We start from the raw sequence: 26,220 nt of genomic DNA on the forward strand, positions 1-26,220 counted from the left end.
TCATAGAATGTTATTTTGCCTGCAGACTTAAATGTTATAATTAACAAGAAATTATAAGAAGAATATGCAAGCAATTTTTACATGTGCCCACCTGGTAGGCCAAGTGGTTCGAGTATCTTTTCTCCAACTAGCAGACTGTAGGTTCAAATCCTGCCATGGGCATGGATGTTTTTGATTGCCTTTAGGTGGGAGATGTATTTCATCACCTGGTATGAGATCATTATATTGCTTACTGGAGGCTTGAAAAAGTTTCCATGTTTGGTCTCCAGAGCAGGGTTTTCTGGCTATGTAAAAAGTAAATAAAAATACCAAAAAGATATATAATTAATAAAACAATAGAAAAAAAAATTCTTACCTCACTCATGGTACAAATGAACTACAGGTTTTCAAAAACCTTTCGTTGGTTGAATCGCATAAAAAAAATTTTTTTTTAAAAAATTGCTTCATGATAACGTTTTTTTATATATTCGGAGCTGACTTCTTTAATTTCTTCCCTACCATTTTTTAATTACAGATTATGTTGGTTATCACTCTCTCTCTCTCTCTGTGGGAGAGTAGTGAACAAATTAATACGAACAAGCCGAATTTTCGTCAAGAATTTGGTTTGGTTCACTATTTTGGTTGACTGCTGTGTGCTTTAACTGTCTCTACAATGTTTATTAACAGTGTTGTGCATTTTTAATTATGTAAACAAGTTGACATTCATAAATTTATTCATTTTGTGTAGCTATAAGATGGATACATCTCCAAGGAAGCATTCAAAAATCTGTACTCTTTCTCCTCACACAATCATGACTCAAAAAAAAAAGTCAATGAATGTGGTGTTGGTTTGGGTACTGTTAATGTGATTTTAAAGAGGTTTAGGGAAACAGGTACCTTTTCTCCTGACAGAAAAGGAAAATGTGGATGAAAAAGGAAAACTACACTTAAGATTGTTTACTAGTTAGGAAAAGCGAAATGAATCCAAGGTTGTTTGCTGTAGACTTAAATAGAGATTTGACACTAGTGGGGGTTAATGTTTCTGACATGACAGTCTGTCAACAATTGTTGGAAGCAGGAAGGACTCTCCACAAAACAAAAAAAGAAACAACTGTTGTTGAAGGCTATACAGGAAAATAGGCTCCAGTTGGCAAAAGTGTGTACAGTTGAGAAGTTGAAGAAGGTCATATTTTCAGATGAGAGTCATTTCTTTGTCCAAGGAGAGCAAATACCCTATGTTCGTAAATCAGTTCCTGAGAAGAGTTTCCTGCCCACCGGCTGATTCATAAAATTATTGGAGAAAAGAGTGCTCCCACAGATGTGTTCTATATTGGTAGAGTCCGTGTCTAAGCGAATTAATGAAACAGAGGAACACATAAATTATTAAGTAGAGTATTTGTACTTGTTTTCTTTAAATGTGTGTTCGGATTAATTTGTTCACAACTGTATATATCCTATATCTCCTTTTATTTCCCAAAGGGAGTAAGCAAAAGTTATTTCACATGAAAGTGAAAAATATAAACAAACATATACAGTATATGAGGATTCTCCCCCACACACCCAGAATGCTTTAGAGATTGAAACCATCAATACAGTCATGCTCATGTTGTGTTTGCTATTTGGCTTCTTGAGAAGATTGAGTTAGATAAATTTTCAGGTATTTAAATAGCCAGCATTAAAATTATACTTTACTGTAGCACCATTGATTCTCATTATTTCAAACGCATATAGAAAACAGGAAGTTTGCTGTTGTAAATTTCCTTAATAGATCATTATGGCTGTGTGGATTTGGCTGAGACTTTTTAATACTTATAACAGTGTTTGCTATAGTAAGAGTCAACTATAAAAGAATCAGAAATAACTGTGCCATTTCTAGACACATTAATCATTCTTTTTCATGTGGCTCACTATCTGCTATGTTTTTTTTGTATATACTGGGCTGGAGAATTTTTTTATTAATTTTTTACCTGGTGTGTAAACCTTGCTTTAGAAACCAAACATAACTTTTTCAAGCTATTTCAGGCTTCCAGTAAGCAGGGAAGTGGTCTCACACTGGATGATAGAATTCTTCTCCCACCCAAAGACAGTCATAAACATCCATGCCCATAGTAGGATTTGAACCTGTAGCCTGTTTGTTGGAGAGCATATATGCTAATCACTCTGTCAACCACGCTAGAAAGAGAGAGAGAGAGTTGGTTGAAGAAAATCCCAGTATTTTAATTAAAAATCTTGAAAATTGACTTAGTGTTGTGCTGGCACTTCTTGATGTCTTATGATTTTCCACATTTCACAATATGTATGATGTCTAAGAGCTTTGTGTGCTAGGTTTTTGAAGAAGCAAGACAAGATCTGATGTAGGATGATTCCTAGTTGTTGCATTGATTGGGATTTCTTAACATTGTTGATGATTCTTTGGAAGAAGTTATAATCAGTGTAAGCCATTTCTGTATATTCTGCCACATCACTTGATAATTTCTCTTTTGTGCATGAGGCTAATTTCAATTTATGTTTTCTTTTCTTCTCCACATCTTTGAGGTGTTCTGACATGTTGTTTGCCCACACAGCAAACCACATGAAAATGATTTTGTGTACCATCTTGGTTTTTGAATGTCAAATGAATAAGTTTTGGTTTTCTTTTCTTTTATTTCTTGTTGTTACAATATTTTCAAGGCTTTGTCTGTTTCTGATTGCATGTGAGGGAATAATATTGTTACTTTATATTCCTGTTTGTGCCAATTATTTGTATTTTTAGGAGACTGTTTTTGGATGTTCTTGATTTTGTAATAACCATTTTTTTAAAGAATGAGACAGGTGTTTGAGTTTTAAGTTTCTTTTCTGACTTCTACCTACCTACCTACCTACACGCGCACACATGACATTTATTTGCTATAGGCTCTGCTGCCTGTCATGTATGAGAGTAATGTAAAGAGAGAGAGATTTTCTTTCATTTTATTGTTTATTAACAATAAACTCAGACCGAAAGCTGAGTTTATTGTTAAAAAATCTCCAGAAGAGTGTCGGGAAAAAAAGAATTTGTTGTTTTCTAGTTTAATGGTAAACTTTATGTGAAGATGAATAATTAATAAAGTCCTATAATTCTATTGAGCCAGGTCATAATGATGAATATTTCATCCACATAGCAGAGTCACAGTTTAGATCATAAATTGTAGTACTCCAATGCCTTTCTCAATCAATTCAATGAATAGTTTAGCTAAAAGTGGAGATAGTGATAAGCACATTGTTAGACTATTATTACGTGACACCTCCAAGGAGTCCAAAGACTCATTGAGGGAGAGCACCTATTCTACAACTCTCCTTCTCCACCACCAACAGCAAACAGAATCATCTACACCAGTGATCGCGAACCCATGCCACATGTGTCAGCACTGACACACTTGAGGGTTTCAGGTGACACACCTTGGATGTTGAAAAATATTGGTATTCTGATGAAAAAACTGCGATAAATCATGTAAGATCACTCTCAGTTAAGGCAAAGGTAGGTTTCGGTTCATTGAAAGAATTATATTTTCTATTTCTATTTTATTTTGTAGTTAGCTTATTTCTATTTTATTTTGTAACTAGCCTATAAACAACGAGCGTTTGACGTTTATGTTTTCTTTCTTAATCATTATAATTTCTGCATAGTCATATGATATTGTTAAATTGTGAATGAAACTATGTTGTGTAATTTAATTTTTTTCATTCACATTTAACATTGCTTATTATGTATTAATCATGATTTGTATAAAAATTATTTATTATTCCTTAATTTAGGATTACTATTTAAATATTTATTCTAAACTTAACCTACTATTAATTTATTAAGCAATAATATGTGCAGAATTTATAATAACTAAAATATATATATAATGTAACGAAAAGTATTATTATAATTAATTCTATACGTAATGAAAAAGCTGATTAAGTAGCTCAAATATTCTGTTTATTCTTATTTGTGAAAAATTAACGTTATGTAATCACTCATGTAGTAGTAGAGCATTGTATTACATTAGCGAAATGTTTGCGTTCATTTGTTGTCATGGAGACGCATGAAATAAACAAGCACGAGTCGAAGAGAGTGTGACCTTGGGACTGAAAAGAGAGGGAAAAAAATATAAGATTTTTAATTAGAGGGAAGAGAGGAAGTTTTTGCGGAGCGGGAAGGAGGGTAGGATATAAGCAAAGGAAGTGGAAGAAAATTATAAGTTCTCTAGGGCAGAAATTCATGAGAATAGTGTTTAGAAGTGAGCCAAAACGTAGTGAATCATATACTTAGCTGCAAGTGAAGTCAGCTGTGTTGTAAAGGAAGATTAATGCCGTAACCGGATAAATAAAGAACTGGACATTCAATGCAAAATTCTGATTAGTTCCAGTTAGTCTAGGATTACGTCTTAATTCTATGTTGCCCTGAGAAGAATTATATTGAGATTAACTAGTTTGAGAAAAGTAAACAAGGAAAGATATCAGTGCCTTATTGATGTGTTTTTTTTAGAGTAGTGAAGCGCGATTAACAGTAGTTCAGTTAAATCGTTGGAGAATTTTTATTAATGTGTTCCGCTTACGTAAATAAGTTAATTCATAAGTGTGCTCACAATTAATTGATGTATTGAAGATTGTATCTGGTAAGAGTAGTCATACTTGTTTGTTTATTCTAACATTAACATATCTTCGAAGTTCAAAGTCCGAAATAAGATTGCTTGGAATATTGTCTACCTTGATCAGTGCTTCCTGTGAATTTAAACATTAAGTACAGCTGATAGATATGTGGAGACTGATTAAATAAGAAGTTTCGTTTTATTAACTTGAGTTAAGAAAGCTTGTGATTTTGAAACTGTGAATTGTATGTGAAAGTTTAGAACATTGAATTGGCATGAGTGACTTAGCAAGATGTATTAAGTTGATTGTATTGTTTCATTTAAAAGCAGAATTCTTGTATTTGTTATATATATCATATATTAAATGTTTTATTTTGTTAATCTAAATATTGTGTTTGCCTGAATTCCTTTTTATTGCACCGTTCATAAATATTCGAATTTTGCAGGAACCCCAAGTGGAATAGTAAATAATTCGGCCTAAATAAATGAGGAGACTGCTAACTAATAAAAAAATTGATCCTACTATTTTATATAGACTGATCTAAAAATAGGGTGGCGCAGTATAATTATAAATTTCCCTACTTTTGGATCGGTGATCAATTTGCAATTAGTTGTTATATTGATAAGAGTGACTTAAACCAAGATGGCGGATTTAGAACATAACATGAAAATAGAACATCACGACAATATTATAAAAACTTATAAAAATTATTATCAATATTATATGATATAAACTTATAAATAGTGCTTTATATATTATAAACTTAAAGTTTTCATTTGACTTCTGTGTGAAATTCGTTCATGCATGCATTCCAAGTCTCTCGACTGAGTAATACAAGTTCTAAACATATTTAAAACCACTTTAACAGAAAATATAATTTGCAGCATTAAATATTGAATTTATCTGAGTAAATAACGAAAACATTTTTATAGTTGCAATAAATTCAGTAAATTTTGTTAAATAATGCAAATAATAACAACTTATGATTTTGTTAAATAATGCAAATAATAACAACTTATGATGAGGTTGCAACAAAACCTACTAAATAGCTGCTGTTTAGTAGGTTTTGCTAAATAGCTTAATCATGCTACTAAATAGCTGCTATTTAGTAGCATGATATAGAGTAAAACGTAACAAGGTTGCTACGAACGTATACCGGTAATAAATCTGGAAACCCTGCTGAAGGAAGTAGTGGTAGTCTTGCATGGTCTGCCATGTAAGTAATTTGAGTCGCTGCCCGTGAAGGTGTAACTAGGGGTGCTGCCTACACAAAATAATTTTAAAAAAATTAATTTTTTTCCTAATCAGTAACCAATTTGTTAATAAATAAATCTGTAGATTTATTTATTAATAAATTGGTTACTGGTTAGTAAATAGGAAAAAAAAATAATTTTTTTTAAATTATTTTGTGTAGGCAGCACCCCCACTTAAAGCTTCACTGGCCACCACTGGGACTCGCTGTATATAATTGCTTAATTACCGCTGTATATAATTGTGCTCTTTTTTAATTTGTGAACCCTTTTACAATGGCAGCTAGCACTAATAAGAAACTAAAATTATCACAGAAAAGAAGTGGAAGAAATTTCCAAGATGCCTGGACTGAACAATAAGGTGTTATTGATAGAGGCGATAAAGTTCTCTGTAAATTGTGTGGTGAGCTATATGTGAGTAGAACTTGGAATGTAAGAAGACATTTGGAAACTAAGCAAAAATGGCTCCTAGAAAAAACTTTTGAAGAACGCAAAGAATACATATCGCAACATCTAAAACTGGCAGAATCACAATCAGGGACTTTAATTAAATTTGTTTCAGGACCTTCAAATTTAGTAGCCGCAAGTTACAGTATTTCAACCTTACTATTGTTGAACATGGGAAACCACTTAGTGATGGCGATTATATTAAAGATGCGTTCGTAAAGTGTGCACCATTTTTATTTGAGGACTTTCATAATAAGGAAGCTATTGTAAAGCACATGAAAGAGTTACCATTAAGTAGGAATACTATTAATGACAAGAGTTATATCAATGAATGCTAGTATAGAAAATCAAATACAACGACTTGAACTCATGCCATTGTTTTTCCATTTGTCTCGACTAAACTACAGATATTACGTCATCAGCTCGATTGTCTATTATTGCAAGGTATGTTCACGGTGATTCTATGCACGAGGAATTGATAAATTTAGAAAATTTACCTCAAAACACAACAGGTAAAGACATATGCGGTGTTGTTAAAGTGTTCTGTGAGAAACAGATAGATTTATTAAAAATATTTTCGATTACAACTGCTGGCGCGCCTAATATGGTTGGTCATAATCTCGGTTTTATCAAACAATTTATAGAATATGTTGGTCATTTCCCTGGTTTGCTTCCATTGTATTATATATCAGGAGACACTGTGTGCAAAATCAGGCTTAAAGGATTTGGATGATATGATGAGAATTGTGACAAAGGTAACTAATTTTATTGTTGCCTGGACTTTAAACAAACGAGAATTTAATTCACTTTTAAGCGAAGTTGAATCAGTGTACAATGGTCTATTAATGTACAATAACATTCAATGGTTGAGTTGTGGCCGAGTACTTGAATGGTTTGTTGAATGTTTAAATGAAATTATATTAAATACGAGGGGCATGGAGCACAAATTTTCTCAGTTGAACGATTCTGCTTGGCTCAATTAGCTGATCTTTTCCACAGATTTTTCATTGCACCTGAATGAACTTAATATACAATTGCAAGGTTTCGGGAAATCTGTCTATGTTATGTCTGGCATGATCAAGAGCTTTGAGAATAAACTCAAAATATTTCAACGTGATTTAGAAATTCTAGTGGTAAGACTTATACGTTGGTTAGACATAACTGGTAATTAATTTACGGAATTAACAACGCATATAAAGTAAATTAATTAAAGATAACTTTAATGAATCACTTCTATATTTCGACAATGTCACATTGTCATCTTCAGGAACATAAAGATATGGTATGTGCACTACAGGAACTAACAAAGCAAATGAGGAAGAAATTAAGACACTAATTTTGTTCCTAAAGTCCTAATGGTGCCCTCTTGCGGGCTAATTTGGTAGTCTTGGCTGTTGGGCTGAAGTTCTCATAATGAAAGTCTCCCAAATTTGGGGCAGTTTCATGCACCCAAATTTGTTGAGGTTAGGAACGTTTTTTAGAGCTGCTGAAGATTCTTTGAATAATCTTTCGTATTTAAACTTGCTGCGATGGATTATTTTTGTCTTCTTCCAACGAATTTTATGGTGGGTATCTAAGGCATGGTCTGCCAGCCCAGAGCGGCTGTACTGGTGAAACCGGATGTAGTCTTGGTGTTCTGAAATCCTGATATTTGTTGTTCTGCCTGTTTGGCCAAAGTAGGACAATTTGCAGCTGCAAGGGACCTGGTATACACCAGGTAGGTCTAGGGGAAGTGGTTGGTCTTTGGTAGAGCGGATAAGGGATGCCAACTTTTTATATGGTCTGTAACAGGAAGTAAGGTCATATTTCTTGAGGATATTAGTTATTTTTTCAGAGGTGCCCTGGATGTAGGGGATAGTGATAGACTTGGTGTAGTCTTTATTGTTGAGGGGGGGGAGGGGGGTTGTGGTTTTCAGGTTTTAGTATTTTTTGGATTTTTTTGGGGTTGTAGCCATTGGCTAAGAAAGTGTTGAGGATGTGGTTTAGTTCCATAGTCAGGGCCTTGTCATCTGAGCAGATTAATTTTGCCCTGTTATATAGTGTTTTTATGGAGACATTTGAAGAAAAAGCCTTAAACTCCGCCCCACAAAAACCCACTATTTGGCTTCGTTATGTGGATGATGTGTTTGCTATTTGGCCACATGGCTCAGACTCACTCCACTCCTTCCTAACACACTTAAACAACCAACATCCTAGAGTCCAGTTCACCTTAGAAAAAGAGGAAAACAACACCCTCCCCTTCCTAGACACTTTAATCACCCGCCAGCTTGATAGATCTTTGGTTTTCTCTGTTTACAGAAAACCCACCCACACTGGCAGATACATTCACCAGCAATCCCCCCCCCCCCCTCACAACAATATGGGGTGATAAAAACACTATATAACAGGGCAAAATTAATCTGCTCAGATGACAAGGCCCTGACTATGGAACTAAACCACATCCTCAACACTTTCTTAGCCAATGGCTACAACCCCAAAAAAATCCAAAAATACTAAAACCTGAAAACCACAACCCCCCTCCCCCCCTCAACAATAAAGACTACACCAAGTCTATCACTATCCCCTACATCCAGGGCACCTCTGAAAAAATAACTAATATCCTCAAGAAATATGACCTTACTTCCTGTTACAGACCATATAAAAAGTTGGCATCCCTTATCCGCTCTACCAAAGACCAACCACTTCCCCTGGACCTACCTGGTGTATACCAGGTCCCTTGCAGCTGCAAATTGTCCTACTTTGGCCAAACAGGCAGAACAACAAATATCAGGATTTCAGAACACCAAGACTACATCCGGTTTCACCAGTACAGCCGCTCTGGGCTGGCAGACCATGCCTTAGATACCCACCATAAAATTCGTTGGAAGAAGACAAAAATAATCCATCGCAGCAAGTTTAAATACGAAAGATTATTCAAAGAATCTTCAGCAGCTCTAAAAAACGTTCCTAACCTCAACAAATTTGGGTGCATGAAACTGCCCCAAATTTGGGAGACTTTCATTATGAGAACTTCAGCCCAACGGCCAAGACTACCAAATTAGCCCGCAAGAGGGCACCATTAGGACTTTAGGAACAAAATTAGTGTCTTAATTTCTTCCTCATTTGCTTTGTTAGTTCCTGTAGTGCACATACCATATCTTTATGTTCCTGAAGATGACAATGTGACATTGTCGAAATATAGAAGTGATTCATTAAAGTTATCTTTAATTAATTTACTTTATATGCGTTGTTAATTCCGTAAATTAATTACCAGTGATTTAGAAAGTAACAATTTTAAGTATTTTCCAAGAGTGAAAATTTTTTTAACGAAACCAGCCCCAAAAATCCTGAACGACATATTAACCAATCTATCGAAGTTCTAAAGTCAGTAGCTGAGCAGTTTTCTTCTAGATTTGAGCAATTTCGAATGTTGGAACAAACAATCCAATTCATAAAGTATCCTGATTCATGGATTTTAAATTAGATGGCTTTGAGTGGTTGGATTTAAAAGATCTAGAAATGCAACTAGCTGACTTCCAGTGTAATCCAATCTGGAAAAGAAAGTTTATTGCTCTTAGAAATGAATTAGAAGGAGGGGGAACGTCTGCATGATACCAAGTGTAAAAATTCAGACTGTGAAATTGTAAGCATGTGGAATAGCCTTCCCGAAAACGTTCATGCTCTTAAAATCTTTGCTAAAGCTCTTCTAACAATTTTCTCTTCTACTCTTGTGAAACTCTATTTTCTGCCTTAAATAATATCAAATCGAGAGGGAGAAATAGATTGAGCAATGATTTGAGTGCTGCCTGTGTAGCATTAAAATGTACACACTATAGCCCTTCTATAAAGTAACTTTCTACCAGTACTCAGCAACAGAAATGTCATTAAATGTAATATAAGTTTGTAATTTCACTTTATTAAATTAATTGTATAATATGAATTCATAGAATTTATATCAATGTCCTATTAAATAAATAGCCTAATATGATATGTATAAGTCACCATCTATGATTATGTAGTTAAATTAATAATGCATGTATGCAAGTGGCACATCAACAACGTCAATATTTAAAAAAAAAAGATGTTTGACACACCTGGGTAAAAAGGTTCGCCATCACCGATCTACACCAACACCATTTGCTGCCCACCACCACTAGTATTTTCACAGACAATCACAAACATCCATGCCCGTGACAGGATTTGAACTTACAGCCTTTTGACTAGAGATTGGATACGCTTACCACTCAGCCAACCTGGCCAGCAAATTGCTGTTCATAGTATTTATCCTGAAATTGGAAGCATGTGTTATTAATGAAGTGTTCAGACATGACTAGTTGAATGAGTTCTTGTTCTTGCAAGAGGTTTCCATAGAGAGGAGAAACCATGGTACCATGGTTTCTTTTCTGTGTGCATTAATAAATAGGTTAATGATGTTTAGGCTTACTAGTAGGTCTAAGGTTTTTAGTACCATATCCTTCTTTTTGTAGGGCCATCAACTCTTCAAGATATTTGGTGAGAAGAGAGAATAGGTGAGTTTTTGGTATGCACTATGGGACATAGAGGTCTGTCTGTCTGTCTGTGCATCTTTGGAGCTGTAACTTCTTGGCAGTAGTGGATGTCTAGCAGCAAGACATTTCTCTGATATTTTCTTGGCCATTTGATAAGAGCTTTAAGCAAATTGGTTATTGTGAGCATCCCAGCTCATGAGTCAGATTCTGATAAGTTGTAGGTGCTTGTATCATTGACAGGTCCTGCACTTTGCAAACATATGCACTTGTCCATGACTGCTCTAGCAGTACTTTTGTTTCCACTCTTAATATTATGAAGTGTCGTTTATTTGACAGCAGATCACATATTCAGCTGTTCACTCTACAGAAATCTTATGCATACAGGAAGTTACCTAATTGCAACTTCTCACCATTATCTGTTATAAAAAATAGGTATTGTAAAAACTCTGTATTAGAGCATATAAAATTGCAAACAGTGCAGATAAAAGAAACAAGAACTCAAACACCATGGTCTCATCCATTCACAAAATGATTATAATCAAGAAATGGTAGAGAACATTCTAAAACAAACAAATTTATATTATAAAACATATTCTGAATATGTTTTTGTCTTTCAGCTTCATGGTTTTCCTTTAACTAGGCCCTGAGATATATCCTAATTCTTTTATAAAAAAAATTAAGGATCAAAATAGAAATTTGAGGAACGAATTATACTTTTCCCATAGGTTATTATATTCGGTTAGTGTGTTTTCGATTAATGCACCTGTTTTAAAGAATACATTAGGCTCATTAATTGGGGGATTGCTGTAATTTCTTGGTATCTTTAATGTATAATAAACCCAAGGTAAAAAAAAAAACCTTTCAAATAAAACCAATTATCTTCTGAATTAAGAAACCAGTGGGAGGTTTATATGACAGCTTGTTTTTCATTGTAGTACTACAGCTATTACGGGCAACTTAATAGAAGTATCCTACATTCATTAACTGAATCTTGTATTACATACCACGATATTTTTGATAATTACTGGTTGTAGTATCCTTGAGTATGACTGTGTGATTGAATGTGATTTTTTGTTTATCTCTGTATTTATAACCATTCACAGGACATAAATAATGTTATTCATGGCACTGATGAAAACTGGAACAATGGTGGCCAAGGCATCATTGTTCAGGGGATTTAGTAAAATGCATTGGTATTGCTGAGAGAAAATGGATTGTGGTGTGAGAGTCGGGGAGGAGAGAGAGAGAGAGAGAGTGTGTGTCGTAGGTAGTTTGTAAGCCAGCAGTGCTAGACTTGCTTTAAGCAGCAAAATGAAGTAATGGAAGTTAATGCTGAAAGTGTTGTAGTGAATGGAGTTATGGGAGTAAATGATAGTTAAAGAAACATGAACTAGAGCATAAATGAGATAGTTGAAAGTGGTAGTAAGCTAGTATATGCAAAAGTTAAGCCAATGGACTGTGATGGCTTAACTGTAGGGAGTGTAGGTAGCGAGGGTGAATAACAGGTATGTGTGTGTGTGTACACACACACGCACATACATATATAACGGGGTGCGAGCCGTTTTGATCCGATGATTACTGTGTTTAAAAAATTATTGAAAAGATGGATTCATTGAATCAATACATATAAATGGCTTGCTCAGATTCATTAGATGTTATCTAAATTGAACGCAAGAGGAATTCATGATGCATGTCACCTGCTTATCTTTGTAATTACATCAAGTTCATAATTCTGCTACCCTACTGCTTCTGGTCAATGTTCTCCCTTGAGAAAAATCACTGGCTGCAACAAATCTCAATTACTGCAGTTCATGAAATAGTATAGTGGATATGCAATACTTCATTGGCTAATAATTTCATGCATTGCATGCATTCAAAATGTTATGTAATATACTGCATAATGATGTCCAAATGTTTCTGTACAAAAACATTATTCAAAATGTTTAAAAGCTATTGAGATTTTAGATAATAATAATCCTTTATCCCAAAATTATTATAAGTATAATCAATACCAGTTTGGGCGGCAGACTAACAAGCTGTAGGTTGAATCCCTTTGTGGATATGGATTAGGTAGTAGATGATTTTTCATCGTCCAATGTGAGACCACAACTGCCCTGCATACATATTGAAGGCTTGAAAAAGTTGCATGTTTCGTTCCTAGAGCAAAGTTTCAGAATTATTTACCCCTTATCTCATCTAAGGCATTTAATATAGTATGAGTTTACATTTGGCTTGTTGTTTGGTCATTTGGAATTTGGCCGAAACAACCAAGGATACTTAGGCCAGAATGTCAGTAAATTGGGTGTGTTCTTCTAGTGGGTATATTGTTTTGTAGAGTTAAAAAAAAAAAGGTGTTTCCTGACGAGAGAAAACTATGCTGCCACCTCCGTATGAGATATGAGACACTATAAGTTTAAAAGCTTTTTTTGGTGGCATTATTATGCTAAAATATTCTGAGTCAAAGTCGCTGCAAATTTCTGCTATTTGAATTATAGTTTTGCAACAAAGAATTACAATAATCTTATATATAATCACATTTTCAAATACAAAACTGTTATTTCAAGTCTTGTTCACTTATACATAGTATTTTTTTTTTCTGATTGGATTAAATCTAAAATCCTATATTTTTGGAGCAGGTGACAGGTGAAAGTCTAATAAATGTTTATGATAGTGGTGAGAATCCTTCAGGAGCATCCAAGATTTCAGCTTTGTGTCTTTAGATAAAGATGAATAGAAGGTTTATTTTATGCAGACTATAGGTAATTAGTGTTGCCAAATGAAAATGACTAAAAACAGCTAAATCTTAAAAATAAAAGAGCTAAAAAGGACTTAAAAATAAAAATTTGAAGCTAAAATTTTAAAAGTAGTAGCTGATACTTTTAAGTTACTTACTTTATTCAAGTTGAAGTGATACTTGCATATAAGTGGCTAAATACATCTTCCATGTGGTCTACTGTGTTTAATTCACTCACTTTTTCACTTAGATTTTCAGCTTTATTATATGTGGCCATCGTTCCAATATTACTCAGTGTAGATGCTGGTAAATGATAGTCTATACAGCACTTGTTGTTATGCCTGAGGCCATACTTGGCTGACAAAATAGCTGTAAGCATTAGCAATTCCATCTTGTTTCTTAATTTAGTTTTAACTACGTTCATGGAACTAAAAATTCATTCAATTTCTGCATTAGAATTTGGCAGTATTAATAAATGTATTGCACACTGAGAAATTTCTTTAAATGGATTCATTCAGATGCATCTTTATATTCTCGTACTTCAGTCCAGAATAGCTCAGGGTTTTCTATATTTGTCCATTTATTTAAGTGGATAATATTCAGCTGGTAATGACTGGTATTCAGCAGTAGCAACATCTTTTTCTGTTTTCAGCATTATTTCTAAGATGGGAGTAACAGGTTCTTTTATATGTTTTAGAGTATTGTCAACAGATAAAGAAGACATCATTCTTAAAATATTTAAGTTTTCAGGTAACCTTTGCTTAAGCCGTTTGAAGAGACCAAGAAGAAACTGTCTTGCTCTACTTCTAAGATTTCGCTCATCATTTTGCGTTATTTTCTTTTGTATCATCAACTCTGAAATGTTTCTTTCAAATCTGTAACCAAGATTCAGATTGGGATCCAATAGTCATCAATCTCTGACTCTAGAGGGTTGACTGTGGATGATGGTAGCACTAACATATTAGCAATAGAGTGAATCAGACGAGAAAGGTCTTCAAATAATCTCATCTTATCTGCACTGTTAGATTTGAAAATTTTGTTAACTGAACTTGAACTAGAACAGGATGCAAAAATAAAAGATACAACAGATCCCTTTCATCTTTGTACATCTCCCACAAAATTTGAGCTTTGTAACATTTCTCAGTCACACTCACGACTTCGAAGTGAGTTTTTAATTCCAACCACTGGCTGAGAATTCTGTCTACTGCAGGTTTTCAATGGAGAGCCACCTTGTTGAACAATTACTTACACTTTTCAGAGGAGCATCATTTTCGTTGATAGTTTGATACAGCTCTTTTGTATGCTGCTCTTGAAGAAGAATGTGAAAACCACTTATATGTTTCGGCAACTAAAAATTCAAATTTTCTTGGGAGAGATTCTGCACAAGTGTGAGATATTGCCAGTTGTAATGAATGGCATACACATCTAATTAAAATTAAGGAGGGTATACATGCCATTCAGCACTGTGCGTGTGAATGATATCATGAATGCGCCAAAACTGGATTACAGCGCTATGTGAATTGAGCCGTAATCCAGTTTTGGCGCATTCATGATATCATTCACACGCACAGTGCTTCATGTTAGAACTTAAGCTTGGACTCAATTTCAAACACAATTACTACTTGTTCTAAACTCTGTTTTGTCTAAAGTGTAATGTTTTTTTTTAAGATGTTGTTTTCTCCATGGTACTGTATTCACCAGACGAAGTCGGCATTTCCCATGAAACTAGTAGTGAAACCTTATTATACTTTTGTGTTTTTTCTCGGTGTTTAAGTTAGTTAATAATATTAAAAAAAAAATATATGTGTGTGTGTGTGTGTGTGTGTACACACACACACATACAAGATAGGATTGGAACTACTAGGGATGTGAGAGAAACTTGGGATGACCAGAGATCTGGAAGAAACAAATGGGTGTGGGGAGAAGTGCAAGATCAATGATGATATAGGTAGAGATGGAATAGGGGAAATTGGTGAGACTTATTATAGAACCAGAAATAAGCTCTTATATATGTTTGTAATTGACAGAAAGTATTTGAAATAAAGGAAATGAAATTGTAACATTATTAGAGCATATCATTAAATTATTATTATTAACACCAGAACTCCATGGAGGCTAAAGACTCATCACTGGTATTTGCTCCATAATTGTTGGAATAAGTGAGACATGATTAGATGAGGATGACATTCTGACAGGAATAGAGATATATGGATATGATGTTTTTTGTGAAGATAGACTCGTCAGAAAGAGAGGAATGGTGTTGATGGTAGTTATCCCTATCACAAGGTGGAGTTGAAAGGAGCAAACAGAGGCACTGGTTTAGAAGTGGTAAGGTGCAGGTGAATAAAATGAAATATTTAGTTGAGTGTTGCTATAGACCTGGTAATATGAAGGGCAGTGAGAAGGAAATGTATAGGCAAATTGATCTAGCTAATAAGAAAAGACGATCGTGATAGGTGATTTTAATTATGGTAATATAGACCAGAATGAAGAGACAGTATCTGGGAACAAAGAGAATGAATTTCTTAGAATGAATGAGATGAGGCATAGGTAGTACATAACTGTGAGTACACAGGAATCAAGGGTCTTGGATGTGATTATCTCATCAGAGAACATTATTGTAAATGAGGTGTTAAATCCCCCTCTAGTTGGTGAAAGTGACCATGAAGTGATTATTTGATTGGTGGCCAGCCATATGAGGACTTGTGAGGAAGGGATATATATATATATGGAACTATAAGGCTGGTGATTATCACAAGCTCAGGAGACAGCTTTCAGCTATATCATGGAATGAAGATTTGGAAGGAAAGGAGATTAATGCTGTTTGAGCCCTATTCAGGAACTGTCTGGTGGAGGTAGTGTCTGAATGCATTCCAAAGGTCAATAGGTCAGATCGTGTGTGTGTGTGTGTGTGTGTGTGAAATGGATGAATGATGAGGTAAATCATGCAGTTTTGAAGAAGGCATGATGGAGGCATCATAAGATAAGTAGTGGTTTTAGTTGGTTGCAGTGGTGTAGCTAGAGCTTTTGTCACCCTGGGCAGTCCCTGAGTTTGTCAACCCTCCAGATACACACCAAAAATATTACAAAAAAGTCAAAACGACATATAAGGAAATAAATTAAAACACTATTTATTTTTGAAGTAAAAGTTTAATTTCAACATTCTAAAATGTTGTTTTTCTTGCTTTTCTTAGCAAAATTGTCAATGACATTGGAGAAGTCTATTTCATAGTAATGTAAGTAATTCTTAATCAATTTTATTTAGAAAAACTCCTCTCACAACTAGCAACACTGACAACAATTGTGAGGAAAATTCACAGTAGTGTTACAATATTTGGAAATGAGTTCTTGAGACTGTATTTTAGAATTAACTGCAAAAGTTCAAAAAGGTTCAAAGTGCCACCTAGGGCAGACCACCTGCTCTGCCCTCACCTAGCTATGCCTCTGGTCGGTTGCACAAGGAGTACAGAGAGCAAGGCAGGAGAGGTAACTCACTTGGTAAGGGTAGCAAAAGTACAGTATGAGCAGCAGTTAGCTAATGACAGCAAAAGAAATTCTAGGGAGTTTTTTTGATATGTGACCAGCAGAAGAAAGAATAATTATGGAAGGTTGGAGAAAATGGTAGAATGATAACCACTGAGGAGAATATAATAGTTAAATGCAAAAGTTCATAAAGATATTTCATTCTTGTGAAAGTAACATTCAGAACGTAAGAGCAGTAGGGAGGAAAGAGGAGGCACTGATAGTGAGTGAGCAGGACGTATATGAGAAATCGAGTAAATGTGATGTCAGTCAAGCTGTAGGGCTTGATGGTATATTACCTCATGTCTTGAGGGAAGGTTCCTGGGAGTTAACCTCTAACATGAGGCTTCGATTTTCTCAAGTTTGAAAGGAGTGGAAAGAGGGCAAAATTGTTCTGCTTTGTAAAGGGAGTGATAAGACTAAGGCTTTGAGCTGGCTAATCTATTTGTCTGTAGTTGTGGTAAAGGTGTTAAAAGGCTAGTGGGGCCCAGGATTCAGAATTGGGTTAATGGCAACAATATTCTCTTGGATGGACAGCATGAGTTTGCTAAAGGAAGATTGTGTTTTTAACAATCTGCTTACTATAACAAGGTGTATTGAGCAGAGGGAAAGCTTACACGGTGGTATATTTGGATTTTGGTGAAGCCTTTGATAGATTGTCACATGATAAGCAGGTAATTAAACTGAAACAGATAAGGTTGGACTGTAGATTACTGCACTGGATTGGAAATTGGCTGCCTGATATGTATCAACAAGTTGTATATGGGGGTCGTGATATCCCAGAAGAGGAAAGTCACTAATGGTGTTCCTCAGGTGTTTGTTATGGTGTGATTGCTGTTTAATTTGTATGTAAATGATATTGGGAGGTACTTGAATGGTGATATACAGTTATCTGCAGATGGTGTAAAGTTGGGAAGGACCATGAGGAGTAACAGATGTTATAGGCCTTGCAAGTGGACTTAGACTTTGTGAATGGGCAAATGAATGGGACTACCAGTTCAATACAGTAAAATGTAGGGTTTTAAAGTCCAGGAAGTACAAATGGGATGCAGCCTATATGATTGGTGGGATATCTTAGAGAAGGTGGAGGAGATGAGGGATCTGGGAGGGGGGTGTTTGTGGATAGGTACCTGGTATTTTGGGGACCTTTTGCTAAAATTATAAGGACAATGTAGTGCATTATAGCAATGATGTGGAGAGCACTGACATCTAGAAGTAAAGATAATGATTCCATACTATGTGGCTTTGACCAGAACTCATATGGATTACTGTGCACAGATTTGATCAGCAGGTTTGTTTTCAAAAGGATAAAGAAATGTTGGAGAGGGTTCAGAGACAATGACTAAGGTGGTTTCTTGTCTCTGGAATGTTGAGTATGAGGATAGATTGAGGGATGATACGATCAAGACATATATGATAAGGGATTATTACTGGATTAATTTGGATTAGAATTTTCATAGAATGGATAGTGACAGATGGGAGAACAAGAGGCCATTCCTGGAAACTAAATAAGGAGAGTGTGAATTAAGGACTGAGGAGTAGGTTTTCTTGCATGGAGGTTTGTGAGTGGTTAGAATGCATTGCCTGGAAGTGTGGTGGATGTGGAGACGGTGCATTCACTGTGTGTGTGTGTGTGTGTGTGTGTGTGTGTGTGTGTGTGTGTGTGTGAGAGAGAGAGAGAGAGAGAGTAAGTGTGATGGAAGACCTCCCATGATGAGTTATTCGACTCCATGGAGGTCTGATGATGGTAATAAGACTTCATTAGAGTTATGCCATGGTATCCTGTCCCCTTGGACCAGTACATTTAAATATGCTTTTCTTATTATATGTTTCTTAATACTAATATTTGTCTACATCATATTTAAGTCAATGGTTTAGTATTGTTATACAAGATTTGATGTGAAACAATGCTAAAACACTGACTGAAAATTGATGTAGCTTATGAATATGTTAAAGAGATGATTCTGTGGCTTTTAATATTTATACTTTGGTTGAAACATTTAAGATTACTAGCTGTGTATTAATTATGCATGTATTTTTTATGACAGTTGCTTTATAGAATTTCACTTTTTTAACTGGATCAGATGGTATGGCATACTTCACCAGAAATTCTTCTTTTCATCCTTATTTTACTCTGGCATAAGCAAATAGTTAAATTTATGTGTGAAATAACTTTATGGCTAGCTGTGTGTAAAATTGAAAGCATACCAAGATATAATTATCAATAACGTAGTGCACATTTTCTATGTAAGATGCACTCTAGAAAGCAGAGATATAGATACATTATAGTAATAGTCACTGTCACTTTTCAGATTGATTTTTACTTTTCTTAAAGTTTCTCTAAAAATAATTGAGAAGCTAGATCCATGGCAATACTGGATGGCAGAATTCATAGTTCTCTTATAGATAGTAGACTGGTGTAGAACCACATTTTTTACTATACTCTGGATTTGTGAAAGTTATTGCAAGTGTTGGATCCTACTTCTTAACCTTTACTTTGGATCCGACATGTTAGTCACTACGATGTTCTTAAGCAAAAAATAGTTGCTAGTCGATTTCTAATACAAATATAGAGAAAATTTATATTTATAGACTGTGCCACTCTATATCTGAATTAGTTCAAGAATTGAAGAAAAATCAACCCTCAACATATTTCTCCTTAATATGTTATTAATATATATACTGGCCGAGAATATTTAACTTACTTAATTTACCCGCTTTGGTTCGAATATTTTATGAATGGTGCAGTAAAAGAGATTCAGGCAAAATACAACTTTTCAGTAACAAAAACAAACATTTAATTTTATAATCACAAATTATACACTTAAGATCAAAATACTAAATAAGTTATTATAAACACTTCAGCCTTTCTGATAATACTGTCATACAAACTCAGACAATGGTAAATCTGTTATCTCTAATACAGTCTTCTCACAGTTCTTCAAGTTCTAAATACGACAAAAATTGCAGTAACATAACACTTCCTTACAAACAAACACTTTTAAATTTACACTTCAGCTAATTTTCACAAAAATGTTACTGTTAGTATAATGAAATTCTAGGATGAAACTGGCACACTTCTCTGTATAGGAATATTAATGGTTGAAATAATCTTACCGATAATCTTCTATCTTCATCTACTTATACGCTTTTTATAACTGTAAATAATTTAAACAGTAAACGGCACTCATTAAAATAAATCTTCAAAGCATTAACTGAATTAATTCCCGGTCACTATACACATAAACAAACGTTCTTGCATGAAATACTACTGATCTCTTATGAATTAAGGCAATACACAATAATTCCTTAACTTGAGGTTTTCATGTGCACAGCTATTCATTCTTCCTGCATTCATTTAATTCTTTAGGCAATATATTTCTAATCACAGCTAACAGTAACTTCAACTTTACTGCCTCTACTATTCCCTAATAACTCTGTGCTTTGCTTCAAGGTTCTGTATGTCCTTGAAAGGTCGGCCCTGAAATTGAATCTCAGCTCAAATATCGCTAGTCTATTTAGTAGCCACTCAGCTGTTTTCCGTAGCTATAATTGTTATTCTACAGCTTATTAGCTAACCGCCTCTCGACTAGTAGACTTTATTTAGCTTCTTGAGTGACTTGCCGACTCGCTATTATCGCACTGTGATTCCCGAATGCTCCGATTCCAACCTAATGCCAATCTCTCTCTCTCTTATAAATCTCTAATGCTCTCCCTTTTCCAGCGTTCCTCGCTTTTTATATCCATTCTTCCCACTTAAATTCTTCTCATGATTTCTTTCTAAAACTCTTTTCAATAAACCTCACGTGGTGTTCCAAAACGTGCTCGCTCACTTACATACATTTCCATGACAACAAAATAAAATATAATAAAATTGAGCTATTACATAACGTTAAACTTTACAAACAGGAATAAATAGAGAATATTTACATTTCAAATAATGCGCAGTTAAATTATCAAATACAAGTTCTTATAATATTAACATAGTAATAATTAAAATAAACTTAATATTTAAATACAGTCTTTTCATTATTAATACATATATCTTTGATTAAATAATTAGATATTAGACAAAATTAAAGTAGTTATATGAATATTAAATTGTAAAATAAGTTGTTTACATTAAATATTATTTACAAGTCTAGCCTTTGTGATGGAAGATCATGTTGGATTCTGAAGCAAATAATAATTACTTTAATCTCTACATAATCAGAATCCAACACAAGTATTTCTTCTCTATTGCGTAGTATATTATAACTGACAAGAAATTGTTTTATTTTTTACAATTCTTATTTTACTTAGTGTATTCAAACATTAAAAGTTTGTATATGAATGAGGTTCCCTCATGACCACTGTTTGTATAATAAGAGCAGCTGATTTCACTTCCCATTTAGTTTGTTTCATTATTTCTACAGATCTAAGTGTTGGCTAAATATTCTAAATTTGACCATTCTGGGAAGTGAACTTTCATCATAAGGTAGGGTCAGATATTCCTAGGACATTTGTTCTCCATTATGGGATACTTATTTAAAAATCCTTATTTGACCTTTGTGCAAACAAGGGTAAAATAAGGATTAATAAAACTGTAATATGCTTTTTATAACATTAATGCATTTTCAAAAATTCTATTCATTTTTTATTGAATTACAGGAGTTGGAGAATTACAATGTCTGGCAACTCACTGAGTGTAGATGATGGCCCACTTGGACCTGCTACTAATACCTCTGCTGATGTAGAAAAGATTGACACAAGATGTCTTTACTTTGATTATGATTATGATATCACAACGGCTGTGATATGTGGCATGTATTTAGTATTTGGAGTTGTGTATACTTTGTATGGTAAGTGTAAAGTTGTTCCACTTGAGAATATATTGATAAAAAATGAAATTGAACTTTTTGTTTTTTAATTTTGTAGGAAGTGATGTGATTTGGCAGGGGGGGGGATAGTTTGATGAAAAGAGTTCTATAATCACTGTTATTGCTCTCTCTGCAAAAGAGGATTATTTTTTCAAGAAGTAAAAGAGAATTGTTTCAAAAGTTCTGCACAGTGTATGCTTCATCAAACCAAATATTTAACAAAATACAGGCCTTCAATATAATCTTCATTCTGCCTTATCACTACTGTCCAACATTTGGATAAGTGTTGTATTGATTTTAGCATACATTTCTTGTTGATGTGTGTGGTAAATCAGTTTCCTTCATCAGAACCTTATCAGTAGTTAATGAAGCATTTCTCATATAGTGGTTCTTCCAGCTTAGGGAAATGACTGAAGTCTGGAGGGGTGATGTCTGGAGTGTATGGGGGTGAGGAAACATTGACATCTATACTTTTCTATATGATCAGATATTTCATGTCAAACATATGGCTTCTTTAAAACCGATGTTCATCCCATTCCAAAGAAAGGTGATAAACTTTGGTTCTCTCAAAAATCATAGAGAATATCATCAACACCAACTTCTTTACCACCTGGAGTCATACAGTAATCAATAATCAGTAATATTCATTTGTTAGGAGATCTGCTATGAATTAAGAGTGGTAAATAGAAAGATTTAGAGAAACCTATGTAGTCATTTTTGACATTTCTAGAGCATTTGATCATGTCTAGCACAGATGTGTGCAAATTACCATCTTATGAACTGCATTCTACCCTTTGCAGTTGGATTTCCAGCTTCCTTCCTGGTTATCCACTACATGTGATGACTTCTCCTCAGATTTTCCCACCAATGCTGGCGTGCTCAGAGATCTGGGCATTCACCCATTCTCTTCCTTCTGTACGTAAATGATCTTTTCTCTGACTTCAAATCCTATTCATAGCTATATTGATGACAGCACATTTTATTCTTCTTCGTTTCACAATTAACCACGTAGTTCACAATTATTTAAAGCTTCAGTAACTTCCATAACCATTGCATTATGCTCTGATTTTCTTTCTGTCCATCAGTGGGGTAAGGATAACCTTGTGAACCTCAGTGCTACAAAAGCTCTATCTCATTTCTCATGAGAAAGATCTCTCACTTCACCTCCTCTTCCTGTTGGTAATATCCAGATTTCTCTTCTTGGTCTGACTTATACATCTAGCCTCTCATAGCACAAACACATCTTAGCCAAAGCTTTGTCATCCTTCAACAAACTTGGTATACTTTTCTGCTCATTCTCACCTGTATACCTACCAGCATTCTGTAAATCTCAACCTTGGAATATGCATATTTGTGATAATGCACATCCTAATCTAACCTTAAAACCTCCATAAAATTGCTCAACACTATCCAAATGAGAGAATTCCCTTTCACAGATTCACTCCAATCACTCTCATGGATATTCCATCTTTGCTTTATGTCTCATATACAGGTATTTCTTGGCTAATGCTCTTCTTAACTGGCCACCATCATTTCTCCACTTTATTCCAAAACTGTAACAACATGAGTAACTGCTGGTCCAGTTTTTACTGCTCAGCTTCGGTACTCTTTTATTCATCTACTATTCTTTGGAACAGTCACCTTCATTCTGTTCTTCTTCAAAGACTACAACCTTTAGTTGTTCAAGAAACATGTCAACAGATTCCTTCTTTCATCTTATTCTCTTGGCTGGCACTGATGTGCTGTTGATCTGTAATCCTTTTGTGTAATCAGTCTGATGTCACTGTCACTTATCAGACTGATTTTTACTTTTCTTAAAGTTTCTCTAAAGATAATTGAAAGTGCTATACCCATGGCAATGCTGGGAGCTAACTGGATAGCAGAATTCATAGTTTTCTTATAGATAATAGACTGGTCTATAGTGTAGAACTACATTTCATTCTCTTGGCTAGCACTAATGTGTTATAGGTCTGTAACCCTTTTGTGTATCAGTCTGATGTGAACAAAAAAAAAAAAAAAAAAAAAAAAAACGAATAATGAAAAAAAACTTGAGAATCTATAATAACTTTCTTTAGTGTTTATGTAACCTTTGTCATCTCCGATTCCTTTTTCCCTATTCTTTCCTCCCTTTTCTAAATATTTTCAACAGTCTCTAGAACATTATGCCTCTACTGTGATATTTATCTTCAATATTCTTATCTAAGTCCTTCTTTACTTTTGTTTATGTTTTTTACATGTATTTCTCCTTGTTTTTTGAAGCCACATGCTGACTACTTGCCAGAAACTTTCGATGCGATTTATTTTTTTCTAGGACTGCATGTTCATGTTTAAATTTTGCTGAATCAATGTTTTATTAATATTTTTTCACTATGTCTCCAAAATTTGGTTCTTGTTTTCACATGCTTTCATCCAATAATATTTACATATTTGAGTCTAAATTTTCTCTTCTGAATTCTGCTTGACTGATTCTTTTTTAAACTTTTAATAAACATTTTTATTTTGCTCTGAACTAAATGGTGGTTACTTCCTGTTTCAAATTAATTCTGTGTATATTCTTGCATCTTGAATTAGTATTCTGATATCACTTTCGACAATAACATAATAACACTTATGTTAAAGATACCAAGTCATTTTATAACCTTGGTTTTAATCCTTTTTCCCAAGTAAGCAAACAGACAAGTAAGTCAAGTTGCACCTGAACATGGTTCAAGACTTATGGTGGTGGTGCAACATCAAGACAACTCGTGGTAAAGATGGATTAAGTTCTGATCGCTTTCCTTAGTATTTCCCATAAATGTAAAACACATCTCCTAGGACAGTGGTGTTCAATCTTTTTTATACGCAAGCTACTTTTCTATAAAAAGTTATTCGGCAATCTACTCTCTTATATAGATCACGTTCCCCCAACATGACATATGATTACGCACAAATAAACAACTAAAAAAAAAAAATACACAACTAAAAACTTTATATTTGTGTATTTAAAAATTTATTTATCACTTTTAATAATTTTAATACAACAAAAAAAAAAAAAAAAATTGGAATAAAAAATATTTATTTCTCTATTTTGGAAAACCAAAGTTAGAAAAAACAACAGATTGATTACAAACTCACAAGTTACAGGAAATGCTGGTTGATTTAAAAAAAAAAAAAAAAAGTTAATGTGAAATTTAGCATTGTTTGGACCTCGCAATATTTTCATAGTCAAGTTGATATGAAGAAGTGGCCAATCGCAGACAATCATCCAAATGATCATTTGTAATTTGGTTTCTTAATTCATTTTTTATGACGATCATATTTGAAAAAGTGGATTCTGACAAGTATGTCGATCCGAAACACGACACAATTTTTCGCGCAATATCAGTTAATATTGGTAATTTTTTCATGTGCATACTTCCAAATGACTTCATTGTTTATTGATTTTAAATGTAAACTATTCTGAATGTTTATTATCTCAAGTTCTACTTCAGCTTAGTTTATATCAAACAGTCCACTAATTTTCTTTGAAATTTCTGTGATGTTCAAGTTTTCTTGAAATGGATTATTGATAAAAGATACAATCATTTCAGTTTTATTAAAATCTTTAAATCTTGAATTTATTTCTTCCTCAACTAATTCTATTTCACGAATAAATTCTTTTAAATCATAGCGAAGCATTTCTTGATTTTGTTCAAAAAATTTTAATAAATATGGGAGATGTCTAAATTCGCAGTCATTTATATTTTTCTTTAATAAAAGTAAGTATTGCTGGAAAGTTTTTATTGAACTTCACATGTCAATTAAATTTTTATCTCTACCTTGTAACTCTAAATTTAAATTGCTTAATTTCGTACAGAAATCTACTAAAAGCGATAAGTGTAACAACCATCTTTTATCACTCAATTGTGGATAAATATCTCCTTTTTCATCAAGAAAAATTTTTATATCATTAATTAATACAAGAAATCTTTCTAAAAATCGACTTCTGCTGAGCCAGCGAACATTATTGTACAACAGAAGTTCCCTATCATCATCTGCCCGTAATTTAAATAAGCGGCATTGCAGGGCTTTTCCTCGAACAGAATTTACAATTTTAAATGTAATATCCAAAACATCTTTTGTGTTTAATCTTTTACTACACAGTACTTGTTGGTGAATAATATAGTGGTACTTTAAAAAATCTGGATATTTGTCATCGTTTTTACATAATGAAATGAAGCCTGATTTATTACCTATCATTGCAGGAGCACCATCAGTAGTAATAGACACAAGTTTAAAAAGCGGAAGTTTGTGTTGTTTCACAAATTCATCAAATGCCGAAAAAAGTCTTCTCCCCTAGTCCTTCCCAATAATGGTATAATTTTCAA

The 26,220-nt window shown here is 34.0% G+C and overlaps 1 protein-coding gene across 6 annotated transcripts in view; it reads left to right on the forward strand.

The window, feature by feature from the left end:
• The window catches only part of LOC150094561 (transmembrane protein 198-like), a 261,654-nt gene that overhangs the window by 98,836 nt on the left and 136,598 nt on the right, over positions 1–26,220 (forward strand). For all 6 annotated transcript variants that reach the window (XM_090411785.1, XM_090411783.1, XM_090411787.1 and 3 more), the window contains one exon: positions 21,666–21,856. In XM_090411785.1, the coding sequence (XP_090267911.1) occupies positions 21,682–21,856 (175 nt within the window). In that variant the 5' untranslated portion in view covers positions 21,666–21,681. The remainder of the gene's footprint in view (positions 1–21,665; positions 21,857–26,220) is intronic.

This window comes from Typopeltis vanoorti, chromosome 22, assembly GCF_054136105.1.
Source record: "Typopeltis vanoorti isolate ZY-2024b chromosome 22, IOZ_Tvanoo_1.0, whole genome shotgun sequence".
In the NCBI taxonomy this organism is placed as follows: Eukaryota; Metazoa; Arthropoda; class Arachnida; order Uropygi; family Thelyphonidae; genus Typopeltis; species Typopeltis vanoorti.